At 31.9% G+C, this 23,459-nt stretch overlaps 3 protein-coding genes across 3 annotated transcripts in view; 2 read left to right on the forward strand and 1 right to left on the reverse strand.

Annotated features, from left to right (window-relative positions):
* Positions 1-320: 320 nt before the first annotated feature.
* The window catches only part of LOC145243984 (ATP synthase F(1) complex subunit gamma, mitochondrial-like), a 34,058-nt gene continuing 10,919 nt past the window's right edge, over positions 321-23,459 (reverse strand). Inside the window, exons 4-7 of the mRNA XM_080107126.1 lie at positions 10,005-10,206; positions 5,862-6,005; positions 3,947-4,167; positions 321-619 (exon numbers count right to left, since the gene is read on the reverse strand). Of these exons, the coding sequence (XP_079963252.1) occupies positions 519-619; positions 3,947-4,167; positions 5,862-6,005; positions 10,005-10,206 (668 nt within the window). The 3' untranslated portion in view covers positions 321-518. The remainder of the gene's footprint in view (positions 620-3,946; positions 4,168-5,861; positions 6,006-10,004; positions 10,207-23,459) is intronic.
* Positions 13,666-17,082, forward strand: LOC145243793 (uncharacterized). The gene is made up of 2 exons (XM_080106829.1): positions 13,666-14,436; positions 15,725-17,082. Exons 1-2 carry the CDS (start codon positions 14,115-14,117, stop codon positions 17,080-17,082), a joined length of 1,680 nt encoding a protein of 559 aa, XP_079962955.1. The 5' UTR covers positions 13,666-14,114.
* Positions 18,441-20,844, forward strand: LOC145243794 (uncharacterized). Its single transcript, XM_080106830.1, has 3 exons — positions 18,441-18,539; positions 19,067-19,898; positions 20,026-20,844. Exons 1-3 carry the CDS (start codon positions 18,441-18,443, stop codon positions 20,355-20,357), a joined length of 1,263 nt encoding a protein of 420 aa, XP_079962956.1. The 3' UTR covers positions 20,358-20,844.

Here is a 23,459-nt window from a genome sequence, read left to right on the forward strand (position 1 = left end):
GGGCTAAGTAAGACTCTGGCCGGCAAGGTAGTAATTACAGTGAATGCAGTCAGGAGATTTAGAGTTCCTGTCCATCATGGTTACCACCTGACGAAGGCTAGAGGAATAGTTGGTCGAAACGTCATGAAACAACAAAGAAAAGATGAGGATAATAGTCCGCAATAAATAAAAATGTGTCTATTTCACATGCAAAACTTCTTAGAATTGGAGAAAATGTAAAATTACTGGTTATTTGTAAACACCAATAGCAATGACGAAGGAATGCAATTTAGATCAAATCTCTTGATAAAAAGTTTAAAAATAAAAAGCAAGAAAGGAAATAATTTTTAACATTTTTTTTTTATTTATAATTTTTTTTCTTTTAAGGGTTAAAAAAAAAAAAAAAAATTTCCAACTTTGATGACACCAGTAAATCTCAACGGCGAACGTTTTCTGAAAATGCACGCAGCTCAGCAAAACATTTGCCATCGAGTGCTAAGGGTGTGCTCTATTTCCACTATCCGAAAAACACCAACTGCTTATAAAGCAGCTGCACCAGAAATTATCTCAATAAGTTCTTTGGTGATGACGGCTTGCCTGGTTCTATTGTAGGTCAGAGTCAATTTGTCAATCATCTCACCTGAAAGTTAAAAAAAAAAAAAAACGAGTTAAGTGAGGTCAAATTAATGATTTTGTCAGCTATTTAATGCTCAAAAATAAACAAACAGATTGGAAACTGGATATAATTAATTAACGAGTTATTATAAAGTTAAAGCATATTAACCCTTTCTGGGTTGTTTAATGCAAAATTCAGTCATTTTGGTAAAAGATTTTATGCTAAGCATTGTTATTCATGGTGGAAATGTTTATGCAATTAACACAATTGACACTCAGTCACCATCTTTAACATTTCAAAGTTATCAGGGAAAGATGTCTGATTAAAAAAATATTGAGTTTAATAGAATGTAGGAGGGGAGAATTTATGTTAAATTTTTTTTTTCTGTACAAGCAGGTTTTTTTGTTTTTTTTTAAATTTCTCAACTCACTCCTTTCGGTTGGTGTGTCTCACGAAGCTGACTGTTGATAAATTCTCCAATTGTCAGTTCTTTTACCCCCCCCCAATTTCTTTTACAGAAGCACAATTTCGTGCAGTCTTTTATATAATATGAACATTTGTTAGAGACGAAGGAGGTCTGATTGAAGATCAGGTTTAATAGTACAATTGAAAAAAATTAAGTTAAATTTTGGGAGCAAGAATTTTTTTTTTTTTTTAATTTTCTGTATGTCACTTGTAATTGGGCAATGAACCATGCTGGCCATTCTTGGTATCTCATTTATTTTAGATCCACCACCCTCCAACACACACCCACACTATTCTCTCATTTTGCTTCTACCGTAAAATCTTTCTCCAGTAGAAAGATTTGGTGAAAGATAAAGTAGGAGAAATTGCAAAAAGATTTGTATCTTGTAGATATACAAGCCAACATGAAGGACAATTTGATCTTTCCTCACTCGGATTTATGCTCAGTTCTTAAGGAGTTCGAAATAGAAAAGGTGTTGCAGAAAAAAGAAAAAAATTCTCTTGATTGGTGACAGTTCTGAAAATTGCGTTTAACAAATTCTTAAAAATCAGCATATCTCAAAATACAAGCAATAAAATGCTTATATTTTCATTTTTGTCTGGACCTTAAAATCATCAAAACAATCACATTCCAAACGGGAAGTTCACTCACATCTTATGATAAATTAGGGTCCTACAGTAGCGAGTGGCGAGTAGGGTTAACTAGGCAAATATGCAATGTACACAGCTAACAATGAAGAATTTAGAATATACAGTTTTTAAACAAATTAAGAATTGGAAAGAAAAAGGAATACACAAACAATAACAAATACGGCATGATCTTGGGTGTCCAAGAATGACATAATTGTAATCTTGAAAGAGGTTAATTTTAGAGAATAAAGGAAAGAAAAAAACCATTTGAATAGCAGAAAGGGGAAGTGTTGGGAGAGTGGACACAGCAGCCATTCAGATCATGTAAGGACTAGCAAGAACTTAGCATTGTGTCCATATCACCACAATGTCATGAAACTGAAATTAAACTATAACAAAAGGTATATAATACCTTTGTCATCAAGAGACGTTTTGTCAAACTGGAAGTAATAGTCTGTTTAAAGAATCTTTTACTGTATTTGCTTAAACATAGACCCACATGACGCATTGACATGGCCGGTATGTAATGGTTCATTATTTATTATCCAAATAACTATGATGTGCATACAGGATACATACATGTATAAAACATGCATGGATGTGGTATACAATACATCATTTATTCATATCAATAATGTATGTACATGATAACTAACATTCTGATTTACATTTTGTTAACATCTGGGTTATAATTTTTTTTTTTTTTTTTTTTTACTATTCTGTTTTTTTCCATCATCCCAGGATAATCTCATTACAGTTTCTTACATTTTGCCTACATTACTTCTCAAAAATCAACTTGGCCTTTTGGTCAAGATCAAAGTGTAGTATCTGTTCTTCAGATGCTGCACTTCCATTTCTTGTTCTCTTTCGGTGAAGGAGCAGTCCTTCACGACCGAGACAATTTTATATTTTTGTACCTTTCTCCACATTAAAAAACGACCCCGGTGTCTAACTCTGTCCCGTGGAGAGGCATTGTAAATAGGTACATTACTTTTCAACTCTATCAACCACTCAAACTGTCTATCCCAACCTAGTCTCTTGCGTATTACATTATAGTTCAATCCCAATTTGGAAAGGGTGCATGGTCACACCTTAGTTGCTATTACTCTTGGGTCTATTGACCAAGTGGTAGTACCTGTCAGAAATCCATCTATGATGGCATAGTTTATCATTTCCAACAAAAAATTATATATTTTTCATAATTAAATAATTATTTTTGTATACCTACAGAAATGTACCTGGCAACTAATATTCAATGTTTCATGCTTATGCAATCATTAGTGTAGGATAACAATTCCTGTCGATCGAGAGAGTCAAACCCAGTCACCGAGCTACCTTTGATTCCATTTACTAAGCCTCCACCTCCGGGCCACAAAACAATTGCCACGAGAATAAAGGGAATTAAGAACTAATAAATGCTCAATTCGAGTGCAGACATAAGACAATCCAGAGTATTCGAATAACAAAAGTTATGAACATTTCAGAAATGATAGTTGACTGCCTCTTAGTTAATACTGCCAAGAGAGTGTCTAGCCTTAAATATTCTTTAAGAGGTTGATAATTATAATTAAATAACAACTAGGTGGGGGTGGGTTTGCCCGGGCTTAAAATATGCTTAAATATGATATTTTAATTTGTTCAGATTTCATATATATTATTATAGTCGTGATTTCAAAAGTAAAAAAAATTATTTGGGTGCCATCAGCTAGAATCGAAACTGAAAGCAAAACTGTAGCATTCAAAGCTGGTGATGTTACCACTGTACCAATGTGACACGCATATGAACTGATTAAAAATTAAAAATAAACCAAGATGAATGTTTAATGATTTTTTTTTTTTTTCAATTTTGACCGATCTTTTGACCCCTTAAAAATAATTTTAACCGGCTAAAGACCCATAAAAATATGGCCTGTAAAAAAATCCAATCATTTGCGGCCTCTAGTGCCGCTCTGTGACTTTTAGTTCTGGAGGAGATAGAGTTTGAAAATATGGAGACAGAAGGCAGGCGGTTATATATTAGACTATTCTTTTATACTAATATATATATATATATATATATATATATATATATATATATATATATATATACACACACACACACACACACATAGACAAATAAATAAAAGAAATGAATCTAAAATATTTGAAGATATTAAGAATCCAACTGTTTACCAAAATTTGACATTAAATAAATCAAAAGGGTTGATAGATGTTAAAAAAAAAAGATAAACAATAATACCTATGACAACAACTTACTTGCGTTTTTACTAGCAGCATCCATAGCTGTCATCCTAGAACTCTGCTCACTACAGGCAGATTCCTTCAGAGCAGAATAAATTTGACCGACCAAAGCAAATTCGTTGAAAGAAGTCAGTACCTCATCATCAATGCTGTCATAGAGAGGAAGATTTTCAGCCTGACTGACAGTTTCCAAGGAGTAGATTGGAAGCTCGGATGTATTGTAAGAGACAACAGTCCTGAGAGAAAAAAAATCTGATTATAGTCCAAGGCATTGAATTAGTCTCATAAAGTTACGTTGACAAAAAAAAAAAAGTTTTTAAAAATTCTTTATTTTTATCATTTAATCCTTCATAAAAAATATCTTATTTTGAATCCATATTTTGGCTAAATTAGTAAATATCCATAGTTTGTAGCAATTCATTTTTTTTTTTTTAAATGTCTAAAAAAAAAAAAAAAAAAAAAAAAAAAAAAAAAATGTTTAAACATTTACCAGTTGCTCATGCAATACTGTGTATTAATAAGAAAGTGTAGCAAAGTAGGTTTTTATGGTGCAACAACAGCAACAAATTAAAGTTTGCTATTCAGAATCAAAGTTTCATATATCAGCTTAAATGCTACTTAGGCCCAACTTCTAAAATCTCACAAGTTTATGTTAAATTGGTTCTTGTTTAGTTTAATCAAGACGTTAAAAAATGAAAATATTGAAAAAATTTTTTTTTATATTGTACATACTCATTATAGAATTAAGTTCTTATTAAAAAAATTTCAATTAATTTGATCAAGTAGCTTTTTTTTTTTTTTTTTTTTTTTTTTTTTTTACAAAGAAAAATCAAATTTTAATGAGATCAGTCATATTCTGGCCATCTTGCCTATTTTGTGGACGAGGAGGCACCAAGGAAGATAACTATCACTGCTTAAAGTTTGTCAAAATTGGAGATTATTCTGAAATAGGGTCAGAAAAAAATACTTAGATAAATATTTTAGTTCTTTTTCACTTTTTTTTTTTTTTTTTTACAGAGTTTCTGTCCTTTTTTTAAATCTTTTTTTCATTTTATCCTTTGTTAATCAATTTTTTGTTTAATGGCATCCCCTCCTCCTCTGCCAAATAGACAAGATGGATGTGATACGATCAATCTCATTAAAATTTGATTTGTCAGAATTGGAACTCTAAGGCTAATCTTGATTGTCGCCGTTTAACTCTGATAACCAGAGAGTGACACAGCCACGTGACTTGCTGTTCTTTCTTTTCTCTTCCTCTTTTCCACTGAACCCTCGACCAGTCAATATGAAACGAAGAGTCACTCCTGGTGGGGGGCATCGGCCAACCAACCAGTGCTCCTGACTAACCCATCAGCCTCTCCGCAATCTTATTCTCAACAAACTCTCATTCTTTCTATCTATATTCTTAATATTTCTCATGTAAATTTATGTAAATAAATCTGCATTCTTTCGCTGATGTATATCGGTATGTTTTCGTCATCATTATGCGACCCTTTGCTTTTCAATCCTTCTACCATTTAAATTCATTTAACTACACAATGGGGATGGGATCGTCTATAACACAAGCAGACCATCCTGTCCCCACCAAAGATTTTCCTATGTAATAAAAAAAGAAAAAAATACTTGATCAAATCAGGTCAATTTTTTTTTTACGAGAACTTAATTCCATAACAGGTACGTACAATATAATTTTTGTTCAATATTTTCATTTTTTAATGTCTTGATTAAACTAAACGAGTGGAATATAATAAACTAAATTAGTGGAATAAGATTTTGAGGGACCACAGCAAGGCATCAATTTAGCAGCCCTGTTTGAACCTGCCTTGCAGATTACATTGTCTGCAATTGTGCAATTTGCCTCACACCTCCACAAAAAAAAAAAAAAAATTTTTTTAAAAATAAAAATTTTTTTTAAAAAAATGGTACTTGCTTAAAGATATTGTAATAAAGACTTCCGCAGTCAAACTTGTAGCCAGAGTCAAAGATTTCCTTTGCAATAAGTGAAGCTTCCGCAAATGTAGGTGGTTTCTTTCCTACTTCATTGAAACTCATCATGATGCTTTCAGGTACGACTCTGAAATTAAAAAAGAATAAGTTCAAATTAACATTTAATTTCCTAATTATATTGCTGATTAACAAATAAAAAAAATTATTCCCACTATATTAATCTATTTATTCTATTGTAATAAAATACATTAAAATTTTAAATTATGTGAGAAAACTAATTATCAATTGAGATGGATTATTATAAAAAAAATTAAACTTTGTAATTAAAAAGAAGTTTTTCACGCCCTCAAAACAGTAGAATGGAAATGTTATGTATCAGTTTCGAAACTCTTTAGGAGAATATATATTTATTTATAAAAAATACATAATTGTTACATCGGTTATACTACAACAATACTTTCCTATAGACTTAGTATGCATCTATCTGAAACTCAATTTGCCAATATAGAAAAAACAAAAAACATGACCCACTTTCAAGATAGACACATTTTAGTAATACAATATATTTGATAAAATATTCTTAAAATCATGTACATTAAAACTAGACACCCACAATAAATGATGTTAACTATGAAACTAGTGATTGAATTTTGAAGTGTCTAGCATAGTAATTAATGCTAACAATTTATTAGCCATTACTATTTGGAATTCTATATGTGCACTAGAATGGCCGTCCGGCATTGCCCAGTCACAAAATATGCAATATTTTAATTACTGCAAATTTCATATTTAATATTATAGAGCAAATTCTCTATCGATTATTATTTGGTACCCAATATATATAGTAATGATTTCAAAAGTTAAAAAAAAAAAATGAGTTCCAGTTGGAATTGAAATCAAAACATTCAGCGCTTCAGCTTTAGTCATTATTTAGCGCTTCAGGTTTCGTTGTTACCGTCTGAGCTTTTGCCTAAAAATTAAGCAAATATGTGCATATGCTCAAAAGTTAGTTTATTTTCTCCTGCCAAGGTCAATTGTCAAAGGTCAATTGTGTTTTTTGTTGTTTTTTTTTCAATTTTGATTCTTTAGCAGCTACTTTTACATCCTAAAACAAAATTGAAATTGTTCCACTAATCCAAATCACCTATATATCAAGTTTCACGTCTGTAGACCAAATATTCAAAAAGGAGTTTGAGAGAAGGTTCACGCACACACACACAAGGTTATATAATATATATATATATATATATCTATATATAAAAAATCTGTGCGCTAGAATGTTTTCATCTTAAATTCTACGCAATTATGCATGATGTAGAAAATACAGATAAATAGAATTAAGCGTAATAATTAAATGAAACCAATCATCTAAAAAGAACCATAAAAATGAATAGTTAATTAATGAATGCTTGTTTTTCAAAGGAATGTGCAAATTAGTTAACCTTCATGTAGTCAATCACATATTCATGACTGAGCATATTTTCATTTAAATAACTTTTAGATAAAAAGTAAAAACAGACTTTTAGTATCAATGTCAGAGCGAGAAAAAAAGTCTTTAGGTATATAGATTCCACATTATAGTGTTCACATACAGCATTTCATCACTATACTCGATATACTAGCAGATGTAAACATACCAAATTTAACCCTGCCCAATGATTTGAGATATCAAAATTATTTTTGAAAATATAGAATTGAAACCCACAAAATTTATATATATATATATATATATATATATATATATATATATGACAGGAATATCAAATTGAAAAAAAAAACACAAAAAAAAAAAACATTAAAAATGTTATTTAACAACATTTGCTTTTAGAGAGAGAGAGAGAGAGAGAGATCTCATATTGGTATGTGTGTGTGTTTCTTGGAAAAAAAAAAAAAAAAAAATTGAATTTTTTCACATTTGACAAATAGAAAATAACTTTATGGAAAACAAAAACATCCAAATTATAGGCATTATATATATATTTTTTGAACAGTGCTATGTTCTTTATCGAAAATTATATATTTTTTAAAACCTATAAAAAATTGGCGACTGAAATTGTTCTGAATGTTACAGAAAGAGAATTTATTTTTCTTAATATCAATTTACACAGGTGTCTATCTAATTGTAATTACTATTAAGAACAAAATCATTTTGTCAACCAACAAACTTATTTCAAAACGAAAGGCTTTTGTCTAACAAAAAAAAAAAAATCTAGTGCCATCCCCCATCTAGATTTTAAAGTTCATTTAAGTATTCTATTAAAGCAAAAAAGCATGGTATCAGAAGTGGCAACACTATTCCACCTTAGGATGCAGCTGTCTCATAGATAGAGAATTGCATCAAGAGTCGGGTACTTTCTGGAGTAATAGAATGAGCCAATGTTTCCAATAACCTTAGCAACAGATTTTAAATCAGAACTTATTAAAGCAGCTGACTTTGTCAATAAGAGAGCCATTCATTCTAACTGGGGTAAAGATAGGATCTGAGTGTTGGTGTTGAAACGAGAGAAGGTTGGTTTTAGAAGTGATAAAAAATAACAAGCCATTCCTTCCTTTCATGTTAGAAGAGAAAATCAAAATGATCTTGATTACCAATGCTCTTTAAAGTGCTGCCATAGATATACTAACCAAGAATCAGATATAAAGCACAAATATCTTGCCAATTAATTGGCACGTTATACCCTGTTCTTTTACTGCTCCCAAATGTAAAAGATTTGGCATTAAAAATGAAGAATCGAAATAACATTTTTATGTATGGCTAACACTTTAAAAAATTTATCTGCACAAAATATAAAAATACATAATGAACAAATTAGGCACAAGGCCATTCAAAAGTGTGGGATAATGGGTGTTGTTGGTCATCCTTAGTCTCAAATAAAATTGTCTATCCTACTCTTAACTAGAAATATCTGTCACTACAATACTACATTCACTCCAGAGGCTGTCCCTACTTAAACTGCTAACACTTTATCGTAGTAGAATACAGACATTAGTTTTTCAATTCCTGCTTCAGATATGCAGCCAGCTTTCCAGCCCCTGCTGAAGGGAGTAAAAGGTGAATATATGTTCACTTAAACTTCAAGTCTCACACTCCGTTGGCATTAACAGGGAACATGTTTAATAAACTGTTTAGTGGATCAGAGGCATTACTTATTGAACGCCCCTTGTAAATCAGTTGATGTTAGCCTTGTCGTAAACAGCTACGACCCAATTCTTGATTACAGTTTCACCATTCTTTTTGTTGATAATGCTTTTTTGACCATGGCCACGAAATGTTTTTTTTTTTTTTTTTTTAAATAAATTTTTGTTCTTTTTATTGTGACCTCAAATCCATCTGTAGACAACCAAGATTCAAAATCTTTACCCTGACAGTTATAGTGTGATGTCAATCTATCCTATTTTAGTAATAGATTGACTATTCCAGATACAATGAACAGAGTTACGACTAAGTGTTGTCACAGTCACAGCATCGGGCACAGACATTCTGTAACATACTATTTCTATAAATACACCATCATGTCTTAATTATCATTGGCCCTTCAAGGTCACAACATTAATAATATTGCACAACATGCACGTTAACAAAAACACAGATTAATATATCCAATGAAGTTACACCATATTTTCTCCCTAAAACTTTAATGTCTTTTCCTCGTAATGTCAAACTTTTATTGTTGCATACAACCTGTTTGTTTTCATCTTTCGTTGTCTGCCACATGATTCATTGGCTGAGAAAATTTAAAATATGACAATTCATTTTACTTAATCATCCACTGCCAGGAATTTTCATGAAATATAATAAAACATGTTTTATTTGAACTTATTTTTCATTCAAAGAATCTGGTTCCCAAAAGCATTTTTTTAAAAAATACATCTTTATTATTCAAGGTCTAGTTGGAAAGATTTGTGATGTCACTCACGAGATCCAGTCTCACTCATTTCTCTTATACAACTATACTGACCTAATACAAAACAGACAGCTTTAGGAATGAGCATAAGTGAGGAGGGAAGAACTCTTCATTAATGCAAGAGAGAGAATTCTGTTAAACTATTTTGTATTCAGATTTGTCATTAGCCAAATCTTCAGCCTTTGCTATGCAAATCTAGAATAGTTTGATATTTAACTGACCTTGAAAGCATAGCTCGTGATTTGTCACCAACAAGCACCAGCTTTGTCTCTACTCCTTCCTTCTTGGCGGCAAGTGAAGCTTTGATGGCTTTTACCACATTAGAGTGGACGGCTCCACACAAGCCACGGTCAGAGGTGATGGCCACAATCAAATGCTGAGGTTTTGAATCGTCCTGTTTTATCTCTGCTTTTTCAAAGAAAGCTGCAAAAGAAAAGAAATGAAGTTATAAACTGTTTAAAATAAAAATTATATTCAACTAGTGGTATTCACCCAACATTGCTTGTGTGTAGATATACTGATTTTTTGAAGCCTTTTTAAGAAAAATAATGTTTAATAACGCCATATTTATAATTTTTGCATTGTGTTGTTTCTAAATTAAAACAAAAGAAATAAACATTTCTTACAGTTAAAAAACAAATAGACATAGTGAATCAAATTTGAATTAGAAAAAATAAAGATGAAAAGAAAAGATGAAAAAAATGAAAAAGAAAAAATGAAAAGGAAAAATAAAAATAAAAATAAAAAATACAAAACTGAAAATTTTTTTATTTATAAAAATAATTTCTAAATCTTTTTAGATACATCCTTCATGGAGATATTCTTTCTTTGTCTTATGAAATAAAGTTAATCTAATTTTAAAAAATGAATTTCATTTCTTTAAGTTCTAATACATTTCAGTTATTTTATAGATCAAACCAATAATTGCCCTAATAACCCTAGATGGAATCTATGGAATATTTCAATGCCATAGCTAACCCTTATTGAAACTTACTTAAATATTCTGTTAACATATTGATTTTTATAACACTCAAACATTGACTTGTATATAAATGAGATAAAAAGAGAAAAGATTGAACCTTGTTAATTCTACTACAACAATATAGACGTTCTAACGTCAGAAAACGATAGCATAATCTTAAGAGACACTGATAAAGGGTGTTAAATGCAAGGGAGATAAGTATGTTAGGCTAAGTGAAATAAGCATATAATTCAGATATCGTTTGAGATGCTGAAAACGTATGCAACTCATTAGGCGATATTTGTTGAGTTTGCTTAAACTTATTAAAGGGTACTCGTAATCTTTTTCTAAAAAATACTTATTACACTTAATCGAATCAGGAAACATTAGATGACAAATTAAGTTTTTTGATTAGCGAATAAAAAAAGGGGTTTATTTAAATCAAATAAAAATATTTTTTTTTTTTAATAAAATTTTTTTGGAATTTAATTGAAAAGTTTTCCTAATTAAATTACAAGAAAATAAAACCACCTAATTAAAAAATATATTTTTAGTTATCGTTTATTATATAAAAATAAGTTTGAAACCTTTAAATGTAATGAACATCAAAAAATTATTAAAAATACATTTGTAAAAATTAACATTTTCCTAAATGTATCATTTTTTTTCATACTTAACTCACTCAAAGTGCCCAAGTTATGCTACTGACAAAAAACATAGCCTATGTCTCATTTGTCTTTTTTTTAATTACCATATAATTTCGGCATATAAGGCGACCGTCGGGTAAGACGAGGTACAAAATTGGAGCAAATTTTAATAAATTTATCATATATCGGTTGTATAAAACGACTGCTAAATCACAAACCCATGTTTGTTTAGCCTAGGCTAGATATTGCAACACCCAATATCTTATGAAATATTGGTTTTTAAAGAGGATTTCTTTTTTTTTTTTTTTTTTTTTTTTAAACTTTAAAAGGTCGTCTTATACGCCGTTAAATATATGGTAGTTAACTGCACTAAGACACAAGAAAGGTCCAGAAAATTGCTTAAAAATAGCGTGCATGAGTGCGGGGTGGGATGGGGTCAGTTGAGGGTGAAAGATAAAGATATATACAAAAACACTTATTGCATTTATAAAAAAAAATTCAGTTGTAGTATTTTTGTATAATTTTTCAAATTAAAATTGTCATCTTAAACTAAAAAATTACCGTCTGATAAGCGGCATACAATTTCCTCATCCTAAATTGTCTTTCCAATGTTTATTTTGCTGAGTCTAACGTAGTTATATCTCTTATTTAATACACTTTCAAACACCTATTAAGATGTATCCAATTACTTTTATTTTTAAAGGAAATCGCTCCAGACGAGGCATGAAGCCAATTGATGTCAGGAGCTAAAAAATAAAATAAAAACTAGCCAATGATAAATGTTTTATGGACAGATTCCAACCCAGAAAACAGCAACTCTTTCCCCTTTATCAGAAACATGTCTATGATGCTTATTCTATGCATTAAACAATAGAATTTTCAAGCGCGAAAAATTAACAGACTGATGGCATAGTCAGTTATAAAAGGTGTGTGATTACAACCAGCTTTTAAAAAGAAAAAAAAAAAATCCTGAGATGTTATTTCCCCTTCCTCCCACCACACAAGGTTGAAGACAGTCATTTGTGAGGCAGTGTTGATGGGACAGAAATTACTTCTTTTTCCATAGCGTTGCACTCTTGAAGTCCTCTGGCTGCACTTCACATCACATCTTGCATATGAGGAGTCAAAAAAATGCTATTTTGGCCATTCTGTTTCAATACATAATCAACGTCTGTTTTCAATTGAAAATTAAAAAGAAAAAAAAGTTTCTTCAAATATATCCCCCCCTCCATTCATGTACATTTGAACTTTTTATTTTATTTTTTTAAATATAAATTTTTGAAACAAAAATCTTCATCAAAACATGTCAAATTGAATTTTCAAACTTTGTCTTTTTTCAGCAATGAATCATTTGGAACAAACTTATACTCCGGGAATTCTGGGATACGGTGGCCATAGGATATGTTTTTTTTTCAGGTTACGATGTTGAATACATTTTTTGAACCCTGGTTATGGTATTTGCCCCACCTCATGGTGTTATTTATAATATTTGATATATATATATATATATATATATATATATATATATGTATTATATACTGTACTGTATTTTGTTACTAATTTTTAGTATGCACTGTATAAAATTTTGCTTAGGCCCCATCATATGGTAATTTCACCTTACGACCCACCCCCAGAACGAATTAATGCCGTATTCTGAGGTTCTACTGTATTCAAATCAAGAATGTTAAGAAAAGAAAAAATAATTAACAATTTATTTATTAAGATAAATTCTGATTGTAGTACTTCCAGCTAGTTTTAATGACATAAATTCAGTGCTTCTACATAGTAAGAGTAGAATTTTAAATATTGAATTTCAAGTAAAACAAATACACCTACATAATTGTCATGTTGCAAAAAATAACATATCTCAAAATTACGAAAAACGATAAGATAGAAAAATAATAACTAATGAAAAAAGAAATTTATGAAATCGAGCAATTTCGCTAGATTTAGCTAAAAAAAGTTTTTTAAAAAGTTGACAGGGGAGATAATTAAGGTCTGAATTTCTAAGAACCGGGTTACTTCCCATTTTGCTTATATCACGTGACACAAACAATTCCAAATGTTAGACACATTTGTTCCTTATAACCTTTATTGAAAACTGTCATTAATTTTTTTTCTATTTTATCATTTTTTTTGTAATTTTTAGATATGTTATTCTTTGCGACATGACAATTACATAGATACTATTTGTTTTATTTGAAATTCAATATTTCGATTTTTGAATTTTGCTCTTACAATGTAGAAGCACTTCTAAAGTGAAGTCAATTTTTTTTTTTTTAAAGAAAAGGACAACTCTGCCTTAAGGAAATTATGAGCTCAGGCCTTTTGTTAGGTTTTCTATATATCTATAAAAGTGAAAATGTCTATGTGTATGTGTTCGTGTACATTTCCCTACCAAATAACTGTCAATTTTCAGTCTAGAGACTAGAGATTTGACATATAGGCCGTCGGCCCAGAGTGAAAATTCTTAATTTTAATGAGATGTAAAAGGGGTGGGCATGATTTTTGGATATAATATGTATAAAATCATAAGAAACATGGAAAAAAATTTCACAAGCAAGATTATGGTGCATTAATAAATAATTTTAATTTTAATGCACAAAAAAATGCTAACTGTTAAGTTGCCTTCGTACAAAAAAGTAGCCATTCAGAATACTTCTTTTATTTACTCCTTACAATCTACCAATCACAATCATCGTAGTGCGAGTTAAAAATTCAATATGGCTGCCTCCAGTGAAGAAGAAATGTTTGTAAACAAAGACAAAAAAGAGTGCGTTATGTGCATATTTCCAACTAAAACATTGAATGTTAGATCTTTTTCAGTGAAGACATGGACGCGCTTTTTAGAATATGTTAAAAAATGGAAAGGTTTACATGGACCACAAGCAGAAATTGCGAAAAACTTTGACTTAAGCTGTGATTCAACTGAAATACCACCTCGTGTTGAGTTTCACCAAACTTGTTATGCACGTTTCACGGATTATCAGAAAATTGAAAGAATTCAGAAAAAACTAGAAAAGAATACTGATAACGTTTTCGAAGGTAAGTTTAAGCTTTTAATAATTTTTATTTTTATTGATACGTATTTGGAAAGAGACAATTTTTCTTATACTCCCTCTATTCACTTAGGCAAGTACGTGTGAACTGAACAGCATGAAAAATTTTATGGTAGGAAAAAATGGATTTAGAGTAACATTTCGTATATAAGTTTAATGGAAAATCATCCTCCATTTCCTGGAGACTATTGTTAATTTTTTTTTACCATTAACCCTAAGTCTGAGTGCCAAGATTGTAATTTACCCCCTCCTCTCCCAATAAAAAAACGCACAGAATTTATCTTCACTAGAAAAAAGGTCAACACCTCTAAATTCTAAAATATATTTATTCAATTTAATTGATTTTTAATTTTTTTTTTTTTTTTTTTTTTTTTTTGTAAACTTCTAAGTTGTACAATCTTTTTTCTTCTCGGGGGAGGGAGCGATTTAAATGAGGGTGTTAATCTACATTAATATCTTTTCAAACAATTGAATATGTACATAAAAGTTGGCATCTGTTTTAGAAAATTTCACTTGTAAAGAAAACAAAAAAAAAAAACTAGAGTTTATTTCTATTTACTTGCCTCCCCCACGAGAACATAGATACAAAACAGGGTTTTATTGTGGGTAAAATTTAGTTCACCAAAAATGTATTCTGATTGGAACAAAAATTACAATTGCCTCAGTTTAGAAAGATTTCTCCTTCACAAATCTGAAACAAAAGATAACCTGTATTATCAGAATAAAGGGTACACTTTGCTCTTAGCCAAATGCTGTTACTATTTAACAGTTTTCATAATTTCAATAATTTTAGCTATTGGTTTTAATCTGGAAATGTTTCATTTCTTTTATGATTCTAAATATAGATACAACTGTCTATGGTACCATTTCTTGATTCTAGCACTTCCACAATCAGTCACTTGACAATCTATTCCATTAACCTTTATCCTCGTGTGGCTTTTAGCCTTGATAAGTGGTAACTCACTAGTAAAATAACGTGCATTGCATATTGAATTTACCTACCAATTCCAATGATAAATATATTGCATGATTTTGTAAACATCCCTTGGTCCGATTAATAATGAGTCACCAGACGATTTAATTGTAGAATGTAAATTAATAACATACAATTTTTTCACAGAAGTTTTATCAGCACTATACAAAAAAAATCTTAAATTTTTAATGAAATGTTTTGGATTTATGAAATAATGATTGGATATTTTTAATTTGAACTTTTCCATATACTTTGTTATTTCAAATGCATATTAAACTCCTAAATATATTTATTTTTACAGGGTCCCCATCTCAAGAAAACATTGATGCGACTACTGCCGAAAATGATGATCCACCAGCTAAAAAAAGACGGGTTCTTCGTTCCAATTTTGATCGACCATCTTTGCCAGCTAGATCAGAGCATATTTTACCAGATGTTTGCATACTATGCCAAAAAGTAAAAACTATAGTGTGCAAAGGATCTGGCAAAAGAAACAGGGAAAAACTTGTCAGATGTTCGACAATAGAAGCTGCTAATTTAAAACGAGCAGCAGAAGAAAATGAAAATGAATCACTCCTCATGCAAATAAGGAATAAAGATTGTGTAGCAATCGAAGTGAAATATCATAACTCATGTTACCGTGACTTCACTCGATATTTAACCAAACCAACCAAAACCGAACACTCTGAGCAAACTTCATATGCTAAAGCATTTGAGGTCTTTGCGAAATTAGTCCAAACAAGGATTATCGAAAACAAGGAAATCATGAGACTTAAAAAATTGAAAGATTTGTTTGTCAAACAGATTAAAGAAACACATGGAGTTGATGCGCATTTATATAAAACAGGATATTTAAAACAAAGATTAATGAAAAAATTTCCTCAATTATGCTTCATCACTCCTAAAATGAGATCACAAGGTGACATCGTGTATGTAAATGACATTACAGTGTCTTCTCTTGTAGAGGAAAAAACAGTACTCCATGAGGAAACACATACCACAACTCCAAGTGAAACAGAGTCGTCAGAAAATGACACAAACCAACAAACAAGTCATGTACGCTCAGATCCAAATCCTCTTTCTAACTTGTACATAACAGCTATGGATCTGAGAAATATTATTCAACAAGTAAAACCTCCTTCGTTATGGCCGCCAACAGCAGAAACATTAAATTTGCAGGAGGCTGAAAAGATGGTGCCCCATATTTTATTTAACTTTCTTGCATGGATAGTTGGGGCATCTGAAGATTTGTGCACAGAAAAAATAATGGACATATCTGCATCCGTCTATAGAAAGATTTTGTCTATTTCACAAGACATTATATTTTTGTCTTCTAACGGACGTACATTAATGCCAAAACATTTATCACTTGGTATGGCTGTACGCCATCTGTCTGGATCTGCCCAAGTGATTGGTTTATTGAATGGTTTGGGACATTGTGTTTCTCATTCGGTGGTTTTAAATCATGATACAGCACTAGCTGAACTTGAAATCAATCGTGGAGAAAATTCTATTCCATCCACCATCCAGGCAGGTATTCCAACAACTTTGGTCTGGGACAATAATGATTTTGGTGAGGAAACTTTATCTGGACATGGAACAACACACAACACAACTGGGATAATAATACAAAATGTTAGTCGAACCGTGTGCATCTAAGATTGCAGTAGAAGGACTCAAAAGAACACGGAAAAGAACATTGGAACCACCAGAAGTAAATTTGGCTACATACACCGGTGGAAGAAAAGATGGCCCACTACCATTTGCTGAACATGTTTCACTTCATTCAGATCGTGTATTTCTGCAAAATTCTCTAAAACTTGATATAGCGTACTATATCACAAAATTCGGCAGTGAAATTATATTACCATCTTGGACTGGGTTTAACCAACTCCTGTGCAAAAGGGAGATTGCATCAAAATCTACCATAGGTTATTTACCCGTAATTGATGTTAGCCCCACAGAAATGGATACAGTCCTTACAATTCTAAAAAAAAGCATTGACATTGCAGATCAACTCAAGTTAGAGTCTCTTGTTATTGTAATGGATCAAGCAATCTATTCAAAGGCACAATTAATTAGATGGAGAAATCCATATTTCATGAAGAGATTGGTGATTCGACTTGGTGCTTTTCATACAGCAATGTCCTTTCTTGGGTGTTTGGGAAAGCGTTTTCGTGATGCCGGGCTTCAAGATATTCTAATAGAATCAGAAGTTGTTGCTGTAGGCTCAATAAATGGAGTTTTCACAAGTAGACACTATAACAGAGCAGTTAGAGCCCATAAATTAGTGGCCGAAGCAATGCAGCATATGCGTTTGACAACCTATTTAAACAGCATTCCTGAAGAAAAGGCAGAAAAAGTGAAGCATTTAATGACATCCTTGTCACAATCATTCCCAGGACCTCAGTATGAAGAAATTCTGAAGGGAGAACATTTTCAAAGTTTTCTATCATCCTATGAAGAATTTATACAGGTTGGCAACAAAAAGCAAACTTTTGCATTCTGGAGTTCTTATATTGACATTGTAGAAATTCTTTTACTTTTCCTTAGAGGTATTCGAGAGTCAAACTGGGAACTTCACTTGGCAAGTGTTAGACAGATGTTACCTTGGGTGTTTGCATATGACCATGTAAATTATAGCAGATACCTTCCAGTTTACTGGTTGGAGATGTCTAATCTCACTAATACTCATCCAGTGATATATACACAATGCATTGGAGGAGATTTTGCTGTTCAAAGAAGCTCAAATGCCTTTGCTAAAATTCCTTGTGACCAAACCATCGAACAAACTGCTAATCGTGATTCAAAAACAAAAGGTGGTATGACAGGCTTCAGCACAAACAAGAGAGCCGTCAACAGGTGGATATGGTCCCATCATGCGAGAGGGTCTATTACCCATGAATGTGAAACTATGGCTGGCAAAGGAGAACGAAGTGGAACACGATCAGATCTTTTACAGTCGGATGAAACATGATAAGCTTGCTATTGGAAAGATAATAGACACAGTAAACAGTATGTTTAATCCATTTGAGTATGAACCAGCTGAGTTGATCCATATTGCATCAGGATTAGTTGCGACACAAGATGTTCAAAATGATCTGCAATTTGCTAAGGCAAGGGGCGAATCAGAATTTGAAAATTTCTGTGGGCAGCGTCTACAAACGGGAGAAGTTGATTTTTTTGCCCCGATGAAAAGAATGAATTTAAAAACATTCTCCAGTATGTCTAAAAAATCAAATCATCATGTCCACGGAAAGGATATCACTTTGGAAGCAGATAGAAATCTCCTAGCAAGATTGGTAGAATCCGGAACATTAATCTTCAAGAATTACTGTCATATTCCTTAGGTCCATTACCATTGTCCCTTGCAAATTCACATGGATCGTTGGTTAAAACTAATAAAGCAAACTTACTTCATGCTTTAGAAAGCCATGCTAACAATCCTATTGTTGAGAACCCTATAGTAGGTGGCATATATATAGTGGATGGTATGTCGCTGATACACCAATTAAATTTGAACAAATTACAAGGAGAGAAAACATTTCTTAATCTTGCTCTTGTTATTTTGAAAAGTTTAGTGAACAGGGCAAAATCGAATCATTCTAAAGAAATTCATTTTGTTACTGATACATACCAGCAGATCTCTATAAAAAATATCGAGAGGGATAAAAGAGCTGCTACTAGCTCTCAGATAAGAATCCATGGTCAGCTCCTTCCTCAGCAATGGAAGAAATTTCTTTCAAATGGAGAGAATAAAAAGTCCTTAATAGAATTCTTGGATGAAACATGGTCTAATGTTTCAACATCAGAGCTTAGAGGAGTGAAGGTATTCTTGGCGCATAACAAGAAATGTCATTCCTTCTCACCTGGAAAAGAGGCAAGTGATATTGTCATCCGGTTAGAAGAGACAAAACTTTGTAGCTCACAAGAAGAAGCTGATACACGGATTTATTTGCATGCTCCTTTTGCAGCCAACACTAGTACGGATGTAATCATTATGAGTCCTGATACCGATGTGTTTGTAATTGGAGTTTCTTTACAAAATCTTATTCTCGCACATTTATACTTCCACACAGGAAGAGGAACAAATTTGCGAACAATAGACATCAAGATGATTAAAGACAACATTGGAGAGTCTGTCAGTCAAGCCTTGATTGGTCTACATTGTTTTACAGGATGTGATAGTGTCAGTTCATTTTACGGAAAGGGCAAAAAGAAAGCACTTAGTTTATTACTGAGAGAGAATGAGTTTTGTTACGCATTCAGTGATCTTGGTAATGAATTTTATGTGAAACCAGACACAGCAAAATCATTGGAAATGTTTGTTTGCAGGTTGTATGGCCAACAAAATGTCACAAGTGTTAATGAAGCCAGATACAACATGTTTAGATTCCAAAGAAAATTGGAAATCACAATGCCTCCAAATCAAGATGCCCTGAGTGAACACATCAAGCGAGCTAACTATCAAGCAGGTACGTTTTATAAATATTTAATTTCCAATTATATGTAAAAATTAAATATATGGAGTTTCATTGTTATTTGCTTATTAGAAAGGATGAAAATTATTCAATATTAATGTTAATTTCTTTCTTTTTTCAGGTGTCTATAAAAGGAGCCTCCATGCAAATCCTGATATACCATCCCCTGATTGTCATGGATGGAAGATAGAAAATGGAGATTTAGTAATCCATTGGATGAATCTTCTTCCTGCTCCAGACAGTTTAATGGATTTAATTAACTGCTCTGCCAAATGTAAAAAAAGTCATTGTAAAGACGTTAACATTTGTACATGTCTCCAAAACAGGGTCCCATGCACAGATATGTGCAAGTGTGCAAGAGATTCTTGTTATAAAATTAGTAAAAACATTGGACATGATGATGATGACACTGATGATGGTGATGACGACGACGATGATGATGAAGTGGCATAAGCAGTAATCAGTTTTAAATAAAAGCATATATGATCTTATTTACTAACATGTTGTTTGTTTAACTTTCATTAAAAATGCCTTTTTGTCCTTTAAATCTGTGTTATTATTCATAGATTCAAAAAAATACTTTTTAATGAAAATTGACAAACATTGTATATTTTACCAAGTTGATGTGTATAAAAAATGACACAAAATCGCAGCTCTACCTCTGGTTTAAACGACCTTGTTACATACAAAATATAGCAATAGATTTGTATGACTAATAATATTGGTAGACTATAGGTGTCTCTACATGAGAAATATCAAAATGTAAATCTATTTCTTTAGTTATCCACAGAAAAGATTGAAGTTGTTTCAAATAAGATGTTTGAAAAAAGCTTTTTTAGAAAAATATTCCCTATTTTGAAGCATAGTAAATATATTAAGTCCAATATTTATGTATTAAATGATGAAGAAATAAATTGGGAATAAAATGTGCTAAACTAGATGTCTGTATTGTTATCGGTTTGTGTGCTACTAAGGTTTAAGCAAGTCATAATGTTCTATTTGATGATTGTCGGCCATCTTTAAATATGGCCGCCGTTTTCATTAATGCGCAACATTTGTGCTTGTGAAAAAAAATATGATGTTCAGGAGTCTATTGGCATTCATTTGACACCATTTTTTCTTCCACCCCCAACCGAGGTCACAGAATCAAAAATCTAGAGGGATTTTGACCTTTGGGCCCATAGCCTAATAAGGAGTATTTGGGAAAATCTTTAATCGGTTTTAGGCCAGAAATTTGGCTGTCAAGGGGCCAAAGTTCAACGATTTGACCTTTGAAAACTTTATAAAACTCCTCTGCCAATTATGGGTCTAAACACTTGAAATTTTAAATGTAGGTTACTTGAACATAGATCAAACTTTTTAATTTGATTTGAACCCCAAAAAATAAATGTTAAGGAGTCAAAATTGGGGTCAAAGTTTTAAAAAATTTGACCGCTGCGGTCTCTACCAAATTACTCGGCCAATTTCTGGTCTAGACATTTGAAATTTTACAAAAAGGGGATTCAGAGTTAGGGCAAGGGCAAGGGGTCAAAGTTCAAAAGATTTGACCTTTGCGGTGTCTAGCAAACTACTCAGCCAATTTTGGGTGTAAACATTTGAAATCTGTACATAACGGGTATTAAGACATACAGCAAGCATTTTAATCAGTTTTGGGGCAAAAATTTGGCTGCCAAAATGTCAAAGTTGAAAGAGTTGACCTTTGCAGATTCTACCCAATTCCTCCACCAATTTTTAGTCAAAAGACTTGAAATTTTAGATGTAGGTAATTTGGACATAGGTAAAACTTTGTATTTTGATTTGAGATCAAAATAATAAATGTTAAGGGGGGTCAAAGTTTAAAAAATTGACCTTTGCTGTCTCTACGAAATTACTTAGACAAATTTTGGTCTAAATATCTGAAATCTTACATGAAGTGTATTCACACGTAGGACAAGTTATGAACAATACATAGAGCCCAAGCAAAGCCGGGCTGAACTGCTAGTGAAATAATAAAAACTGACATTAAATTGTTGGTTTGGTCACTGTTTTAATAAATTAATAGAAAGTTTCATAAGGAAACATTAAGAATACCAAAATATTTTATGTAACAAAATATTATATAATAATTGTTAAATTTTAATGAATTAAATTACTCAGCGACTAAGGTTTGGTTTGATTGTTTTTTTGGGTTTTTTTAATGACATATCAACCCTTTTCAGGTTGTTTAATGCTGAATCCAGTTATTTTGGAAATAGTATTCATGTTGCATGCAGTTACTTTGTAGGTTTTTATTCTTCAATCACTAGTTTGTAGTGTTTGGGTTGGTTGTTTTATACTAGATTTTATCAGGTTTTTTTCCCCCTTTGCCCTGCAGAACATGACTGAGTTTTGCAATGGGAGCGGGAAAAGATTTACAGTATTAATGTTTGGTATATTTTAAGCTAGGAAACCAGTCAGGAAGTGGGGGAGACAGAAATAGAAAGGAGAAATGGGAAAGAGAATGGTGAAAGGTGGGTTTTTGTTTTTGAAGAACATAAGTTTTGCAAAAGAAAGTAGAAAAACAAAAAGCATCAATGTTAGATGCATTTTGTCTCAGGAAGCCAATATCTTCAGACAGCCTGATCTAGTAGCACCAGCTCAACGACTAAAGGATATATATATATTAATTGTTCATAGAATGTTTTTCTTTTTATAATGTTCATTATAATAAATGTAATTATTAGTTAATAGTTGAAGAAGGGCTATAATATTCAGTTGTTGTGGTTAGTCAAGTTGAATATATTTGTATTATATTCAGATTACTGTTTTCATCTAAAATATTATTTTCACAATGTTTTGGATGCTGTAACCACCAACATAATTCAAGTGTGTATTGCTGAATTCTGTACAAAATCACATGGTAGACTGCTCTCGCTTCAGCAGCAATGTCTGTGTAAAAACTTACAAGTAATCTTAATTGTATTGTTAGTATTACCTGTAATATGGATTGAACCCGTAGCACAATGGATGAAGTAGTAGATAATAAGCAATTCTAAGCAACAGTATTCTGAAGGTTTTTTTTTTTTTTTTTTTTTTTACACAGTGGTCACCACTTATCAAGGCCCGGAAGCCACTCAGGGATAAGGGTTATTGCAAGTACATTACGTTAGTGTGGAGATTTGATGAAGTGTTTACTTAAGGGGGCGGTTCATTAGGAATTTGTTAACGTTGGACTTGAACACATTCAAGTTGTAGTCAGGTGGGAAGCAGGCAGACAGAACAGAGTTCCACAGCCGTGCAGTTCTAAGAAAGAAGCTTTGTTCATGGAATCCACGTTTTGATTTAGGCACAGATAAAGAGTGGGGGAAATTTTTCACAGTGGATTCAGCTAGACGGGTGTTTTTCGTGAAAGATTGGCGAGGGGGGACCAGAGATTGGAGTTCAGACGAGCATCTGCTATGGAAATAACGATAAAACAAGGATATGCTCGCAACGTCTCTTCTGTGGGAGAGAGGTTGCAGGGTAGAGAAAAGGGTATTCCCCACTAAGCCACAAAGTCTATTTTGTACTCTGTCAAGGCAGGATAGGCTGTTTTTA

Source organism: Euprymna scolopes, chromosome 22, assembly GCF_053919585.1.
Source record: "Euprymna scolopes isolate OS-2025 chromosome 22, ASM5391958v1, whole genome shotgun sequence".
Taxonomy (NCBI): domain Eukaryota; kingdom Metazoa; phylum Mollusca; class Cephalopoda; order Sepiida; family Sepiolidae; genus Euprymna; species Euprymna scolopes.